Source organism: Sebastes umbrosus, chromosome 5 (genome assembly GCF_015220745.1).
Source record: "Sebastes umbrosus isolate fSebUmb1 chromosome 5, fSebUmb1.pri, whole genome shotgun sequence".
In the NCBI taxonomy this organism is placed as follows: domain Eukaryota; kingdom Metazoa; phylum Chordata; class Actinopteri; order Perciformes; family Sebastidae; genus Sebastes; species Sebastes umbrosus.
Genome location: NC_051273.1, coordinates 30274241 through 30292836, shown reverse-complemented (window position 1 = coordinate 30292836; position 18596 = coordinate 30274241). Strand labels below are relative to the sequence as shown.

At 39.1% G+C, this 18596-nt stretch overlaps 2 protein-coding genes across 2 annotated transcripts; one reads left to right on the top strand and one right to left on the bottom strand.

Annotated features, from left to right (window-relative positions):
• Window positions 1–3779: 3779 nt before the first annotated feature.
• tmco1 (transmembrane and coiled-coil domains 1) lies at window positions 3780–8819 on the bottom strand. The gene is made up of 7 exons (XM_037770540.1): window positions 8549–8819; window positions 7056–7133; window positions 6893–6952; window positions 6752–6798; window positions 6403–6470; window positions 6013–6157; window positions 3780–4276 (listed from the first exon to the last, which is right to left on the bottom strand). The coding sequence occupies exons 1-7, from the start codon at window positions 8616–8618 to the stop codon at window positions 4178–4180; spliced, it is 567 nt and encodes a 188-aa protein (XP_037626468.1). The 5' UTR covers window positions 8619–8819; the 3' UTR covers window positions 3780–4177.
• Window positions 8820–9681: 862 nt separating this feature from the next.
• On the top strand, window positions 9682–18055 carry uck2a (uridine-cytidine kinase 2a). The gene is made up of 7 exons (XM_037770539.1): window positions 9682–9870; window positions 12306–12465; window positions 12696–12792; window positions 13610–13752; window positions 14868–14965; window positions 15070–15118; window positions 16910–18055. Exons 1-7 carry the CDS (start codon window positions 9766–9768, stop codon window positions 17044–17046), a joined length of 789 nt encoding a protein of 262 aa, XP_037626467.1. The 5' UTR covers window positions 9682–9765; the 3' UTR covers window positions 17047–18055.
• The last annotated feature ends 541 nt before the right edge of the window (window positions 18056–18596 follow it).

Genomic DNA, 18596 nt, shown 5'->3' with positions numbered 1-18596 from the left:
GGTAGAAGAAAAACTTATATTACCCTACCCCTTTCTCACTTCTCCTCTATTAACTCATAAATCATAGAATGATAATATAATATAATATAAAAACTATCCCAGATTTATTTACATCCTAAGTTGAATATATGAACAGCATCCCAAGTTTATTTACAACCCACAAATACATCCGGAGTTAAAAAGTATATAACCAACCTTTAACACAACTCTTCTTCAACCATATACCTCCCAAAAATATCTTTCTTGTATAGCTTTTTAAATTGATTTATATTTGTGCTCCCCTTCAACCCATCACCTAACCCATTCCACAAATCCACCCCACAGACTGAAATACACATACTCTTCTTTTTTGTACGAACACAATGCTTTTTAAAATTAAATTTTCCTCTAAAATTATAACCCCCCTCCCTGTCACAAAACATTTTTTGAATATTGCCCGGAAGTGAATTATGTCTTGCTTTAAACATAATTATTGCAGTTTTAAATTTGACCATATCCATAAATTTCAATACATGTGACTTCAAAAACAGTGTGTTCGTGTGTTCCCTATATCCCACATTATTTACTATCCTGATTGCTCTCTTCTGTAGTATGCATAATGGTTGTAAGTTGCTTTTATAAGTGTTACCCCAAACTTCTACACAGTAATTCAGATATGGTGATACAAGTGAAGAATACAGAATGTGCAGTGATTTATGATCCAGTGTGTGTCTTGTTTTCCCTAAGACTGCTATGCTCTTTGCCAGCTTTGTTCTTACATAATTTATCTGAGGTTTCCAGCAGATTTTGTGGTCCAGTATTACACCCAGAAATTTATTTACATATACTCTTTCAATAGTCACATCATCTATTATCATTTGTACTGGTATGTCTATTTTTTGGTTTCCAAATAACATAAATTTAGTTTTGTCCAAATTTAATGACAATTTATTTCTGTCAAACCACCATTGCAATTTTCTGATTTCTGATGTGGCCACCTCCAAAAGCTGCTGCAGATTTTCCCCAGAACAAAAAATATTTGTGTCATCTGCAAATAAAATTAAATTAAATTGAGGGAAGTTGAGTCATTTATTTAGAGTATAGCTTTAACTTGTTATGTAAATCTCAATGTAAACGGCAATGGTTCAGTAAAGAAGAAGAGACGATGCCTTTAGGTGCTTAAGTATATTTCAACGCTAATACTTTTGTTCTTTTACTCTAGTAAAGTTTTGAATGCAGGACTCTGTCTGCAACGTGGTTATAATAAAATTGATTTTTTCATTTGAACTTTTAACTTCATTCATTCAATTATTGATAAATTCATGCCATGAAAATGTCACAGTGTCATGGCTTACTGAGACACTTATAGAACAGAACGGAGCCATCGTTAATATTATTAGTAACACCTGTGCATTTCCTACTATGGCAAGTCAAAAATGTCTGCTGTGTAAAAAGGTCTAAGTCCAAAAACAGAGTATTGTTTATATTATTTATTTTATATTGTATTATTTTATAGTATTGTTCCTTTTTTTTGCCCAGTAAGTTTATTGTCCTCTGAGTGTCAGTCAAATCAGTGGCTATGCATTTTAAAGGGTCTGTATGTAAGTTTTTATACGTAAATATGTTTTAATTGTTTTTTATTGCCAATGTGTGAACAGGTTACCAAAGGCGAGATGGCTTTATCCAATATCCAAATATGTGAGCTTGAACTGCCACCATCAACCTCCACACATAGCCTACACAAGGTAACTATTGACCGTGTCGCAACATGTGAATAAAGTTCAGTTTTCAGTAAAGTTGTTGCGTCTTTACGATGAAGTATGTACGGTAATAACAGCCTTAACCAGCTCTGCATTGAGAAAGTAGAGAAGAAGAAACAGTGGGCGTTCCTGTACCACACAAACCAATCAAAGTAGTCTGGCGAGCATAACTGACTGAGGTCTTTTGGAGTGCAGGGGGCTCTCCTGAAGACCTTTTATGACACTGTGGTGGCATCAGCCATTTTTTATGGAGAGGTCTTCTGGGGCAGCAGCATCTTGGCTGCGGACAGGAAGAGACTAGACAGAGTGATCAGGATGGCCAGCTCTGTCCTGGGATGCACCCTCGACACAGTGGAGGTGGTGGGAGAGAGGAGGAGGATGATGGCTAAGCTGTCATCCATGATGGGGAACGACTCCCCCCCATACAGGACACCATCTCAGCACTAGAGAGCTCCTTCAGCGACAGGCTGCTCCACCCAAAATGTGTGAAGGAGCGCTATCGCAGGTCCTTCCTTCTTGCAGCTGTCAGACTCTACAACCAGCACTGCTCCCAGTAGACCACTTACACACCAAAAACTGACAATAACCTGATATTTTCAGGTGGAATTTCATTCATTCTCACTGTGCAATATCATTTTCCACTTGTGCAATTTTGTTAATAGTCTGTTTATTGTCAATACTGTATATACTGCTCCTATTTTTATACTTCCTTCTATCATATCATATTTTGTTACACTTTGTTTAGCTCTTTTTTACTGTGTTAGCTGATGCATCTTGTTTTTTGCACTATCCCCTTTGCTGCTGTACACTGCAAATTTCCCCACTGCGGGACTAATAAAGGAATATCTTATCTTATCTTATAACAGGAACGCCCCTCCGTGACTGCAATCAGACCCGTCTTGAGTTCAGCAAGGTGACAGCTGAGGGGAAGAGGCTGTTCCTGAGCCTTCTGGTCCTGGAATGGAGTCCTGTAGCGCCTCCCAGAGGGGAGGAGGGCAAACAGTCTGTGGCCGAGGTGAGAGGTGTCCCTGACGATGTTGCGCTGGACAGCCTCGATGGCAGGAAGTGGAGAACCGGTGATGCGTTGGGTAGTTTTCACCCTCTGCAGTGCAATTACATACTGTGATGCAGTTGGTTAGGATGCTATCGATAGTGCAGCGGTAGAAGGTCACCAGAATCTGAGGAGACCGACAGACTTTCTTCAGTCTCCTCAGGAAGACGAGATGCTGGTAAGCCTCCTTGACTAGGGTTGAACCGTTGAGGGTGCCCAGCACAAGCCCTGAGCACGCGACCAGGGATACCATCAGGTCCAGCAGCCTTTCATGCATTAACTCAGTGTAGCACATATGTCGGTGGGGGAGAGTGTGAGGGGCTGGTGGTCAGCAGGGAACAGAGTCTTGATAGCCGCCTCCTGGTTGTCCCTGCCAAAGCGTGCAAAGATGGCAGTACAGAGGGAATTCTGCATTCCAAAGAGGTAGAGCTAAGCCCCAGGATGAGCGCCAGTCAATGATGCCAATTTTCGTAATGGCCAAATGGCGGAACTTCCATGTCCGTCACGTGATGCCATTGGGCCAAAAAATACTTTTTCTCATAGACTTACATTGGGAAAGAGACGTCTGTAACTCAGCGGATACTTTTTTTTTAGGTGAATCAACTTCCCAGTACGAACACTCTAATAGTCCTTATTTAAATTATTAGGTCTTAAAAGTTGTAAAATGCACTAATAGCTGAAACCAGAGTTATTTCCCTTCCTCCGTTCATGTGAATGAGACCCAGATCAAGGGCTGGGAGGTGAGGTTAGCAAGCCATGACGCTACTGCGCCCCCTCTATGGGCCCAATGGATGCGGAAGATCCGGGTACTTTTCCACTTAGAAGTCGAGCCATTTTGGCTTCATGCGCCACTGAGCAACTTTCATAGGAATGAACGGGGCCCCGCTTCCAACGCTGTATCCAGTTCTCTTTATACATCCATGGGTAGAACAAAGGGGGAAAAAATCTGGAATAAATAGATCAATTCATTAAGTAATGGAAAACACGACTAAAGGAGTAATCATAAAACTTTATTAATATGTAAGAAATAAGGATACAGACGATGACGTAAAATAATACTGATAAATGGATCAGATGTTACTGTGCCAATTAATCATTAAAATATCAAAACATTGTATGGCATGTGCTGAATACAAGGTAGACATTTGTATCCTTTGGTAATCAATAAGAACTATTTTAATTAATCTAATTTCTAAGTGAGACAATCTTAAAGTTAAATAAACAAAACATGAATGAGAAATCCAACAGAAGGTAGTGAGACAGTAGCTGCAACAGATGACGCTCCAGCACTGCAGAATCAGTTCTGTCTATGCTCTGATGAGGGAGCCATGACTGCACACAGTCACAGTCGCAGTGCAGAAACAGCACTGTTGAACACGTCTGATGTTTATGAAAACTTGGCTGCCTGAGGAGGAGGTCCCAGGAAGCCTCCAGCCTGTTTTGTTGCAGCTCTGGAGGGCGCCAGACCGAGCATCTTCTGAATGTTCTGGAGAAAAGACACAGAAAAAAAAAAAAACACTCTCTCAAAAAGGAGAAAACCAAAGATGAAGTTCATGTTCATGTCATGATTAAAGCTTCAGTAGGCAGAATTTTTTTTTGGCATCATTGGGCAAAAATTCCATAATAACCTTTCAGCATATTGTAATTCAAGTGCTCTGAGAGAAAACTAGACTTCTGCACCTCCTTATGGCTCTGTTTTCAGGTTTTAAGAAATGTAGCCCGTGACAGAAGACTTTGGCCGATCACAGGTCATTTGGCCGATCACAAGTCATTTCAGAGAGAGAGCGTTCCTATTGGCTGTGCTCCTGCTTGTGGGCGGTGCTTGGTATTTCCTCAACTGTTCTCAACATGGCTGCCGGGTCACAAATTTCCTCATTTTACAGCTAAACAGTACACTACAAGATGTTTCTGAAACCATTTTATGCGAGAAATAGGCATTACAGTAACATAATATTGATTCATATTTGATCAGCGCTGCCTAGTTTGACCGTTTGATCGGAGTTTGCGAGTGATTGACAGCTGCTCAGAGACGGCAGGGCTCAAGCTCGGCTCCGATTGGTTGTTTTCCTCCGGTCTGTGAAATCTTGTAGATGCCATTAGGAGCACCGTAGGACACAGAGGCACATGATTTTTTTCAGATTACCCGTCTCATGCACTACTGTCAGGATATAGTGACCGTTTTATAAAAATAACTTTTTTTAATCATATTTCCTCCATTTTTTCTTGCAAATAAACAAGTAGTAAACACACGGCTAATACAGCAGATGTTGAAAGATGAAAGAGCAGGTTGCTATATCTAAGTCAAATCAGCTGCACTTGAGTAACTGTGCTTTGAGCTTAATGCTAACATTTCAACATGCTTATTATGTTAACATGCTAACAAAGCATGTTTGCAAGTTAGCATTCCTACAAGCTTTGTACCAGAGGGCAAATCCGGGTCTGAAAAGTGAAGCCAATGTGGAAGTGCCTTAAATTTGCATTCTTTCTAATAGCCAGCAGGGGGCGACTCCTCTGGTTGCAAAAAGAAGTCTGATTGTATAGAAGTCTATGAGAAAATGACCCTACTTCTCACTTGATTTATTACCTCAGTAAACATTGTAAACATGAGTTTATGGTCTCAGTCGCTAGTTTCAAGTCTTCTTCAATACAGCATGATGTTCATCTAGTAAATTATGGTCCCATTTAGAGTCAAATAGACCATACAGCAGGGTATGATTTAGGGCGTGGCTACCTTGTGACTGACAGGTCGCTACCACGGCGTTGTTTGGTCTGGGAGTTGTCCATGTTTTCATCTTAGTACTTTAACCCTTTAACAGTGTGTTTACAGGTCATGAAAGTTAATTATAACCTTTTTGGTTGCCTAAAGATGTCTTATTCTTTGTATTCAACATTTGGTTGTACTTAGCTCCACCCTTTCGTGTCACTTCTGGTTGCATAAAAAACAAGATGGCAACGGCCAAAATGCTGAACTCGAGGCTTCAAAACGGCAGTCCACAAACCAATGGGTGACGTCACGGTGACTACGTCCACTTCTTATATACAGTCTATGCTTTGTACGCTGGCCCATTACTTGCTGCTCAGAAACTATAGTGTTTCCTATCAAAAACCTCTGATTCCCTCCAATACAATACAGTCCAATGACATCCATAACTGTCCAGCGACATAAAGTAAAATGTATTAACCCTACAGTGGGTCTAAAGTAATTGCATGTGTAGAAGTTACCTGTCTGATGGACATGGTGCAGAGGATGTAGAGGAAGATAAAGGAACAGTCAGTGTAATCCTCGCCCAGCAGGTTGCGATGCGACAGTCCCTGGATGTAGGAGAGCGGCACGAATGGCAACTTGGCCACTACTCTTCCATCAAAGCTGAACAAAACAGAAAAAAAGAGATAGTGGTGAGAGCTCGAGGGCATGTTTTAAGTAGTGGAATGAAGAAGTTTTCTACAAATATGTACTCTTGTCAAACGGAAACAAAAATTCCTGATCTCTCAGTGACCAACACAGACTTAAAGTCATCAGCATTTGAACTTTTCTCTTATTTCGGTTGCTTTTTTGTAAATCAAAAGATGAAAATGCTACATCAACCTGATGTAACTATGTAAAACACTTACATGGAGTTGAACATGCCCATCAAAGCTGTAAAGCAGAAGCCGATGGCGAACATGGACTTCATGCGCACCTAGAAACAAAAGATAAAAAATGGAAATTTGAAATTAGATTACATTTGACTTAAGTTTGGCAATACTGACAACATTCAAATATCACTCACTGTATTATTCTATATTGATAATACAGTATATTAAGTGTAATTAAGCTTGTTAATGTTGTTATACAATATTCTAAACTACATCCAAAACAACCAAAATCACAGACAAGATCTCATTTCATATGACAATATGTTGATGGATTTAGCTCGAAGCTTAAGCATTCAATTTTTATTGTAAACAAATTGTGTCTCACCATAGACAAGTCTCTGTTGTTGTTCTTCAGTTTCTCTTCTTGTCTTTCTGTAATACATTCAGAAGCATAATATCACTTATCAACGAACACTGTCAATGTCGCTACTTATTACTTAGAAAAATGTGTTTACTGGGTTCTTACCAATTTTCTTCTTCTGTTGACGTCCTGCAGATTCTGTGATGGTTTCCTTTTTCTTCTCAACTAATATCAAAGAAGCAACACAGAACGCATAATGAGTCTACATAAAAACAACTAATGCAGAAGTTACACTAGTATGAATAAGGGTCACATATGAGTCACTTACGTTTTTTGCTTTGTTTTTCCACTTCAGCCTTTAGCCTCTTGTACTTTTCAGTGCGATACACTAAAACCCAGGTAATCCCTGAGGAGACAATCAGAGGACGAGGTTAGTTTAGTTTATAAAATAATCTCACTCTTTTGGACCACTGCCACTATGGTGCAACATGGGGTTGGGCAACATGTACGGTGAGACTATATACATTTCTCTGTGTATGTTATATTTTATTTATTGGATCAGTCAACAGCCAAACATTTTAGTCTGAATATTTGGATTTCCCAGAAAAGTTATTACATCATCATATAAACTGATATCACAACATACAATTACAAACACTGTCATTCAGAAATGTATTCATATTGCACAGTCATAGTGCAACACTAGGGATAACACCCTAGAGTAGAGTTTTCTGTTAAAGTAGAATTTAAAGTCAGGTGCTAAACTATACTTAATTCACAATCTATGATCAACTTTTACGAAGAACAAAGGTGGCAAACCCTGTTTTGGAAACTCTACCAATGAAAATGTAAGTGTAAAATGCCCCCTATCAAAGTCATGAAACTTCAACGACTGTTTTTATTTAAACAACATTTCCAACAACATCATCTGCTCCCACAATACTTAAGTGTTTTTATTACGCAAAAAAATTGTGGACAGTATTCACTGCGTTCACAGAACCTCTTTGTGCTCTCTGTCCCAAAAGCTTGGACAAAAATTGGGGAAAGGGCTTTTGCATATTCTGCACCCTCAGCCTGGAATTTGCTCCAAAATTACCTAAAAATCAAGGAGCTGGTATCATTAAATATGTTTAAATCTAAAATGAAGGCTTTAGAAGCAGACTCTATGGCATGCCAATGTTTTTAGCTTCCCTTGTTGTACAACTGACTCCCAGAAAAGGTTCCTTTTTGTCCCCCCATTTGTCTTTAGATAGTTCTCTTTTAATGCAAATTTTAGTGCTTTTAGTGTTTGTGAATTGTATTTCATCTCTATTTGTGTCTTGTGTCTGCAACTTTGTGTTCTTGCTGCTGACCGTCTTGGCCAGGTCTGCCTTGGAAAAGAGGTTCTTAATCTCAATGGGACTCACCTGGTTAAATAAAGGTTAAATAAAAAAAATAAAAAAAATGTAATTTCTATTCTCCTTAATCAGGATGGGCCAAATGCAGAGGACGAGTTTTCCACTTGAATAAAGCATAATTTATACCTATTTTACCAAAAAAACGTGGTTTCAACACGCTTCTCGTCAGACTCTTATTATGAAAATGTAACCGGAAGTTGTATTCCTTGCGCTGTCAAGCATTAGCTTGGTGAGCTAAATCCGCTAGCTAACTAGCACACTGCTGGTCCTCAAAACATGCTCAAACACACCACGAGTAGATATTAATCAATATTAATAACGTTGACAACATTTCTCCGCTATGTAATCCAGAATGGTGTTATAAATGCACGTCTGGTGGTGTTTGTGAGACGATAGTAATGTGCATTCAGAGTGTTTGACTCACCTTCTGCCAGCAGCGCGGTACACACCGAGATGAACACGATCAGGATAGTGTCTGCGAACATGGTGCTCATTGTGGTTGTCCCGTTCACTGTCACGTTTATCCCACCGCAGAGAGGAGAGTCAGTTTGGCTTTACAGATTACACCATGAGCGCATCACTTCGGTCATTCATAGAGCTCTGTCAGCACTAGCGAAGAGGTCATGCTGTGAGAGGAGTACTTCCGGTTCACCGGTGTTGCGTTGAGTACTGTTTCCCGTCGATATGTGGATCCCCCCTCCATGGTTCCCCCCTACCTAAACCTGAAATTAAATATGGTATATTAATACAAAATACCTATTATAATAATAACAATAATAATAATAGTAATTATAATTATTAATATTGTTAATATTGTTATATATATATATATATATATCTGCTCCTCATCTCCCAACCATCCGTTTTTTTATATCCATATGTACCGTATACTGTGTATATTGCACTATTTTAAGTATTTTACTAGTATTAGTACTATATTAGTATCATTATTTTTAACTTTCAAGATGTTTCAAAATTTCCTGTATGGTGTTGTTTATTGTACTACTCTACTAGCCTCTACAATTGCCCCTCAGGGACAAATAAAGGGATTTGAATTTGAATTTGAATATATATATATCATTACAACTGACACCGTGTCATAGAGGGTTTAGCCACAGTAGGCCTATTGAATTGTGAGGTGTGAAAAACTAAATTGTGAAGTCTGGGCTATTATACCGTATATTGCAAGTTGAGGTGCACCTAAAAACAATAAACTAAATGTCCTGAACGATTTTTTTTTATCTCAAATGTGGTGATAGTAATATTGTCTTGGTACTAAACAGTCAATTTATATAAACCTTTTCAAAATAAAAGTAACAAAGTGTCACATTTAGAAAAGAAATACTATACAATCTTGATGACTTAACAATAATTGACCAACATGTTTAATGTAACTTAAACTATGCCCAACTCTGATTTCAGTCATTTCGTCATAAGAAGCAGATGATCAGATAATAATGATAGCCACCACTTCGCTTCATCATCATCATCATCATCATCGCTTCCACCATGCATGCCCATTAACGTCAGCCTCATCATCGTCACCATCATCATGAAATGGGAGGAGCGCGCGAGGAGCGCAGGCACCCCCGTGTGTCTGTGAAAGAGAGCTCGAGGGCCGTAGCGCGCTGCAGATGAAGCATGGCAGGCGACAGCGAGACAAAGCCAGGTGACCAAGCCGAAAATGAGAGCATTAATCGGCAGCCTTTCATCATCGGTGTGGCTGGAGGGACAGCCAGCGGCAAGGTCGGTGATGAGATCAGAATAAACATATAGAGGATTCTTTTTTTTAATTTATTGGTATTTTATTATAGGTGTTTTTTTCTGTGTGAACCGACACAAATGGATTTGTTTTTGGGAAATTTGAAGATGACACGCAAATTTTCTTCTTCTGGAAAATAATCGTATAGCTTATTTATCACGTTTCTGTCGGATCAATTAGACTGATTGTGTTGCTTGATCAGTAATGATGAGCATACAGAGGCCGCCCGACAGCATGTCAAAACAGGATAACGTGCATAAGATACACCTTGTTCTTAGATGATTAATGCAGTATAGTGTGATGTATGGAAATCAGACTTAATGACTATTTTGTTTTCACATTTTTTTAATCTATGGGGATATAGAGGGTGGCCAGGATCAGAGTACAAAAATTAAGATTTCAGTTAATTAGCATCAGCTGCTCAAGGTCTGCCAGCTATAAGCTCATGACAATTAGAGAATAAGAATAAAACACATTTATAGACCTTGAAAGCTCAATAAAGTCCCCAATTTTGCCTTATCAAGCACAATCTAGTCTAGTCTATTATGTCAAGGTGTGATTCTGCTTTCAGGCCATATATTTATGGATATAAGATGTGGTCTGAGGATTATTATTATTATTATTATTATTTTTATCATGTATTATTTTCTTTGCTGGTGGATCTGCTGATAGCTGGATTTGTTCTTCTCTGTGATGCTGATGTAACTTCTGTCTCAAGCTCAGTCTAGATTTTTCTTCACCTCATTTCACCTCTGGCTCACTGCATAAAAGCTTCTGTCTTCATTGTTATGAGAGACTAAATATCTGCTTTATCATTCTTGATTCTGTATTCAATATTGTGAGGTGTTTTGGAGGTTTTCAAGGGATGTCAATAAGTTTTCTCTCTTTTGAAGATCAGAAATGGATGCAATAGTTTTCTATTTTGTTGCATCATTGCTTTGTGTGTAGAGTATAGCTCATCACAATACATGCCCTGAGGTAAAAGCAAAGTCTTTATTTCTTCTTCTTAAAGCTGCAGTAGGTAGTATTGGAGCAAATATGATTAAAAAAATATATTTTTATAAAACGGTCACTATATCCTGACAGTAGTGCATGAGACAGGTAATCCGAAAAAAACATGTGCCTCTCTGTCCTCCTTTGTGTCTTCCGGTGCTCCTAATGGCATCTGCAAGATTTTACAGACCGGAGGAAAACAATCAATCAGAGCCGAGCTGGAGACTTGCCGTCTCAGAGCAGCTGTCAATCACTCGCAAACTCCGATCAAACAGTCAAACTAGGCAGCGCTGATCAAATATGAATCAATATTCTGCTACTGTAATGCCTATTTCTCACAAAATGTTTTCAGAAACATCTTGTAGTGTACTGTTTAGCTGTGAAATGAGAAAGCTTGTGACCCGGCAGCCATGTTGAGATCAGTCGAGGAAATACCAAACACCGCCCACCAGACGGAGAAAACTTTCTCATTTTACAGCTAAACAGTCCACTACAAGATGTTTCTGAAAACATTTGAGGTGAGAAATAGGCATTACAGTAACAGAATATTGATTCATATTTGAGCAGCGCTGCCTAGTTTGACCGTTTGGTCGGAGTTCGTGAGTGATTGACAGCTGCCTCCATTGAATGAACAGCCAATAGGAACGCTCTCTCTCTAAAATGACCTGTGATTGGTCAAAGTCTCACGTCACGGGCTAGATTTTCTAAAGCCTGAAAACAGAGCCATGAGGAGGTGCTGAAGTGTATTTTTCTCTCAGAACACTTGAATTACAATATGCTGAAAGGTTATTATGGGATTTCTGGCCAATGATGCCAAAATATATACTGCCTACTGCCCCTTTAATGTGTGACAAATATGGTTATTGAAATGTCAAAGAGGTAGTGAAGATATTTGTGTGACATTTTGGATACAGTAACGGTGTAAACCTAGACGGTAGTTAAATGTATTTAAGTAGCCTGTTTCTTGAAGCTAGTCATATAGGAGACAGTATGTTGATTTTTATGGGTGATCGAAACGTGTTCAGCAGAAAACACAGTTGTTTGTGGGTGTGACTTCCTGGTACTATGCCCCTTATTTCCCAGAAGAGTAACTGCTCACAAACCCACCTGTTCTCCCACAAATGTTATCTGATTGTGTAGTAAACTGCAGTCTTTTGTTATGTCACTGTGAGTGTATCTGTCTGCCAGGTTCACATATGATGTCAACAGCCTTTAAATAGACACTGATTTCTAATAACAGTTCAAGCTTTGCTTCCAGGGCATGAAGACATGCGTAACCTAAAGGTGAAAGGTTAAATGAAAGGTCACGCGCTGCTTTAATTTGTACTCATGTTCCCAAAACAGAAGGATGTGGTGAATAAGATAACGGGGGGGTCAGTATTTTGTCATACTACTTGTTTTCTTCTTCTTCTTGTTGTGTGACTAGTCGTCGGTGTGCAGCAAGATCATGGAGCTGCTGGGCCAGAACGAGATCGACCACCACCAGCGGCAAGTGGCCATCCTCAGCCAAGACAGCTTCTACAGGGTCCTCACCCCGGAGCAGAAGGCCAAGGCACTCAAGGGCCAGTTCAACTTCGACCACCCGGGTATGTCGGCGTTAGTCGCCTCCTCACACGCCTCGTTGTAATCACGGATAGAAGTCTGCTGGCCTGAAACAGCTGCAGGGAAACGTTGGCCTTGTTTATTCAGAGGGGATTCCAGCTGTTGATCTGTTTGTGATTCAGGATGTTGGTGTGCGGTTTGCTTGGTAATATTTCATAATGCTAGATAAATCATTTGAACTTTCTTGTGCTCTTTTCCCTCTGTATCTGTGCAGATGCATTCGACAACGACCTCATAATCGCGACTTTGTGGGACATCAATGAGGGAAAAACCGTGCACATCCCTGTTTATGACTTTGTCTCCCATTCCAGGTGAATGAGTCTCATCAAGTAGGCTACACATACAGACACAACATTAAAGGTGTATTTTTATTTTTCAGTCCAGGCACTATAAAAGAGCAGTCTCCAATGCATCAGTAACATTAACTTTAAAAGAAGACATAATGTCCGCATCCACACAATGTTTTTTCCCAGCATAGTGAAATGAATGTAAACCAATATCTGCCCGGAAGGCAGGAAAATATAGTTATTTCAAAATGGGAAGCCCCACAGTATGCTATGGAAAATGGTCATCAGTAATGCAGAATATAGATTGTAGTAAATGACCGATTACATTTTGGTGGTCAAAGGTCACTCTGTCCTCAAGTCCGTCCCATTCACGAGAACGCGGTATCTCATGAATGCCTTGAGGGAATTTCTTCAAATTTGGCACAAACCAAAGATTACGGTCACTGTGACCTCACAAAATGCATTTTTGGCCATAACTCAAGAATTCATATGCTAATTATGACAATTTAACACAACGGTCTAACAGGATAAAATGATGAAGTGATGACCTTTTGGACAGACATGGATGTAAACTGCAACTTGACTGGTTGGCTGAGGGATACAACCACTAGGTGGTAATTCTAGTTCATCTATGTGTTGCACTGGAGCAATGAATAGGCTAATTAAACACTGAAAGATTTTCATTGAGACTGTAACTTTTGAAAGAAGAAATTACAAATTTTTCCTTTTTACAAAGGAAAAGTTCAATAAAACACACCATTGCTCAGTTCAGTACACTCTTGGGTTTAGCAAATGTTACACACGTTAAGTGTTTTTATATTGAATGTCTTTTGTATGGCAGGAAAGAAGAGACGGTGACCGTGTATCCTGCTGACGTGGTGCTGTTTGAGGGCATCCTGATGTTCTACTCTCAGGAGGTCCGAGACCTTTTCCAAATGAAGCTATTTGTGGACACTGATGCTGACACACGTTTATCTCGAAGAGGTGAGACATGCAATCATGACTCGGCAAATCCCTTCGGTTTCTCAACACAAGAGGCAAGACACTAAATTAAAGACAACTGGACATTTTGAGAAATACGCTTATTCACTTCCTTGCTGAGAATTAGATGTGAAGCGGCTAGACTGGCTCTGTCAAAAGCAATAAAATCCCCCTACCAGAATCTCTAACTCTACAAAAAACTAAGTGGGAAAACGACACGTTGTGGTTTTATGTGGGGCCGTGTATTGGCAAGAATCTGTCAATACGATACGTATCATGATACAGAGGTTACGATTCAATATATTGCGACACTGTAAACAAAGCGATATATCGATAAAAAAAATCTAATTTTAGGAAAACCATCATAGTATAAAGAACACACCACCATATGCATAAAACGGAACAGTGGGATCAGCATTTGTATTTATCACAGTCCCTGTATCATCCAAAATCATAGCACTACTTTGAGAGGGCACATACACTGAGAGGGCCCATCTCTTTGCAAATGAAATAACACATTGTCTGAGTTTTTTTTTTTTGCATGTAAACTATTAATTAAGTAAGGGATAACGAGCAGCGAGCCAGTCATTGTTGTGAAATAAACCCTGACTGGGCAATGCAGGTTTATTTTACAACTAGCTAGCTGTACATTATCCCACTTATTACACGGCTACTTACTTAAGAAATCAATAATTTGACACAAAAATGATCCACCAGACCCAGAGATCAGAACTGTGACCATATTAACGGTCTCTTATACATAGCAACGGTCTGCTATAAAGGACGCCGTGATTGACCAACCAGAACTGAGTATTCAACAAAGCTGTGCAATAAAAATCGATACAGCGTTTTTGAGAATCGATACAGTAAAACATAATATCACGATATTCTATATTTTCTTACAGCCCTAGTTTTATGTGGGGTTATGTATATTATGTATATTCCTGGAGTCTTTGATTAAACACACTGGCGGTAGTTTCATTTACCAAACTGACATGAGAGTCATCTATAGTAACTCTCGGCAAACAAGCAAAAAGCGTTTTTTTTCTTTCCCCAAAATGTGGAACTACTGGTATTCCTTTTAAAGATAACTTTTCCATGGTGTCATTTTCCCCCAGTGCTGCGTGATATAAGTGAACGTGGACGGGACTTGGAAAGCGTTCTAACACAGTACATTACTTTTGTCAAGCCTGCATTTGAGGAATTCTGTCTGCCAGTAAGTGCTATATTCTAAATGAACCGTAACAATACCAGAGTCATTTTCATGGCTGCGTCCCTGAGCACTGACTCATGGTCAAACCTTTCTCCTTTTTTATTTAGACGAAGAAATACGCTGATGTGATCATACCGAGAGGAGTTGACAACCTCGGTGAGTATTTGTGCTTGATAGTGCTGGAGACACTATAATCTTAACTGTGTTATCGTGAAGGACACAGCTGTGTTTATTGTCGGCCTCTGAGCTGGGAATTGTACTCTCCACACTAAGGAAGCCGAAGCCTCCGCTGCTGTGAGAACAAAACAGCTTTGTTTGGTGATTTGAGAAAAGAACTTTAAAACATCCAAAACAAACTGCAAAAGAAAGCAGTACTGTAGATAGTCTAAATGAGCAGGATACCTACCAAGACACTGTCTTAAATACAACAGTTACCTCTGTTCTGGAGCACTACATGCTACTTTTTACTTCACTATATCTCAAATGTAAATATTGTACTTTTCACTCCACTGCATTTACTTGACACTTATAGTTACTAGTTACTTTTTAAATGATCAGATTATATAATATGATGCAGTTCTGTACTACTAATCTACCCAGTAGTATACAACGTATATAAAAAATTGGCTCCACATTGACAAACTACAACATTAAAGAGCTCTTACATGTATTTGTTAATGATAAAAACAGAACAATATAATATTCTATGCTAAATATAACACTGATGTGAGCCATTCTGCATAATGAATACTTTTACTTTTCATACTTTAATTACATTTTACATTCTACTTTTTTTTAAGTAACATTTTGAATTCAAGGCTTTTCCTTGAAATGTAGTATTTTTAGACTATGGTATTTCTACTTTTACTTAAGTAAAAAATCAGAGTATATCTTCCACCACTGAAAATATATTATGTCTGTTGTGCCAAAAACAACTTTTTTTTAAGTTATGACGATTTTTTATGTAATAAAAAAATACAAAATACTGGAAATAAATATCAATATACAGCATATCATATAATTTTGTTTCACATTGTACAAAGAAAATATGTTATTTCCTAATATCTTTGTTTGGATTTACAGGTTAAAAGTGTTTTCTTTTCTTTTTTTTTTATCATGCAGTGGATAAAACAGCATCTTTGTTAAAGGATAACTTCTGAATACTTCAACCTGGACCCTATTTTCCATGTTTTTGTGTCTAAGTGACTAATGGGGACAAAACCTTTTGAAATTGGTCCAGTATTGAGGGAGTACGCTGCATCTGCCAGCCGCCAGACGATCTGTAATGTAACCATTTTGGGCAACCCGGCACCGTCAGTTTACGTCCACTAAACGTGCTAAAAGTGTTTTCCTTGGAAAAGTCTCGCTCTGAAATCTTGTCGCATCCATATAAACGAAATCCGCTAAATATTCAGTCATGACATTTAAAAATCTTTTAGATAACACTAAGCAACATTTTCTGCTCTCCAACACAACAAACTGACAAGACGGGTGTCCCGTAGCACTCCTCTCTCCACTCTCACTCACGTTTCCACCGTTGTCTCTTCTGGCAACAAGTCACATGACACAATAACAAACAGCAAGCGAAAAGTAAGAAAATGGTTTAATTTCCATAATGTTGTCAGACAACAATCTGATTTGTCAGTGGCAAAAACAAGCACTTTTAGTGGATGTAAACGGACGGTGCCAAGTTGCCCCAAAGGATTACATTACAGCTTGTTTAGCAGCTATTGGCTGCAGCGTTCTCCCTCAATACTGGACCATTTTCAAAAAATATTGTCTCCATTAAACACAAAAACATGGGAAATTAGGGTTGGAAAATACCGAAGTTATCCTTTAAATAACCTTCTGGGATTTTCAAAGATCACTGTGTAGCTTAATGTAATACATCAGACACACAAACTGGGGCGAACCCTGACCACACCATCTCTTTGTCTTTTCACACAGTTGCCATAAATCTCATAGTTCAGCACATCCAGGATATTCTAAACGGCGGTTTGACCAAACGGCTCAACGGCTGGTTTAACAGTTGTGGAACAACTAAGAAGCAGCCGAACATGGAGTCCAGCAGTCGGCCTCACTGAGTGCAGCCCTCTCCGGTGAGAGGAGGGAGGGTTCACCGGGCCGCACGGGCCCAATGTGCTCTACATTGTGGTTCACAGGGCAGGAGTAATTACCAGGGAATCAAAAAGGCCTCTTTTTGATATGATTCTGTTTGGACTGAGGAAATAAGAAAGGAAACCATTCCTTTGTGGGGCTGGTTTAAAGCTGTATTCAGTTATTTTTCTCTTTAATTTGTGTACTGTATGAAATGGAAGAGGGAAAAATACAAAGGGGCTAACATGTAATTTAATTTCAAACTGCTGCTTTCCATTACAACAGCACTGAAACTAACTACAGAAGCCATTACGGTGTCTAACAAGATTTCCGAGCACTTGACAGCCTTTAACCATACAATAAATGCTGTTTAATGGCAGGGCCTTACATTATCTCACCTTACAGGTGCACCGTCTGACCGGACTAACTCCCTTTATCAATGCAACTTGACATCTTTTTTTTTCAAGCTCTGTGTAAAGCATATTTTGACTTGTACAAATGGATTTTGAAATGATGTACTAATGGGTTGAGATGTCTGAAGTTTGTCACTTGCTTTGTCTCGTCTAAATCTAACAAAATTAATTAGTTATAAGTCAAATCAAACAACCGATTCCCACCTCAAATCACCTGATGTATGACATCGCCAAAGATAATTTTCCGTACCGTCTTTGTGGACTAATTGTGTAAATGATTATTTCAGCGTGATACTGACATGACTGTAACTCATTTGGTAAGATGTTGGTAACAAATAGAAACAATTACTTGTGTTGTAATGAAATTACCACAAAGTATTATTTTTCTTTTGATTCCCAGAAACTTGAATCCTCAGATGTATGTATGCAAGTTTCATTTGAAGGATACACTGAAAATGGTGTTAAAAGTTGTTAAAATGTCATTAAGTACAAGATACCCGATGTAAATGTGTTCTGTAAATGTTGTTTAATGGAGTTTTCTTCCTGTATACATTTTCCCATGATAAAATTCTCAGGTACTCTTTGTTTGCTTGAGTTGACACTTTAGTCTGTCACTTGCATTTCATTTAAAAAAATATATATTTTTTTTTAAGGCAATGTTCTGTTTCACTCATATCTACATATTAAAGGGACAGTGTGTAGGATTTGGTGGCATTTGTGGTGTGGTTGCAGATTGCAACCAACAACCCTTCCGCTCACTCCTCCCTTTCCAAGTCTGCGGTAACTTGAGCTACCGATTGCAAAACCGTGGTAACCCTGTTCCCCTCGCTCAGAGGCCATCCTTACCATAATAACACTACTTTAGGAGCAATGGAAGTCAGACGGCGGCTGGCGCTACCACGGTTTTGCACTCTGCGGCTCACGTTGCTTCAGTTTTACAAGCGTGTCGGAGAACTACGGTGGCTTTCAGGTAACGTAAAAACGTGAAAGGCTCTCTCTAGAGTCAGTGTTTGGTTTGTCTGTTCTGGGTTACTGTAGAAACATGGCTGTGCAACATGGCGGACTCCGTGAAGAGGACCTGCTCCCTGTGTAAATATGAAGGGCTCATTCTAAGCTAGTTTCAG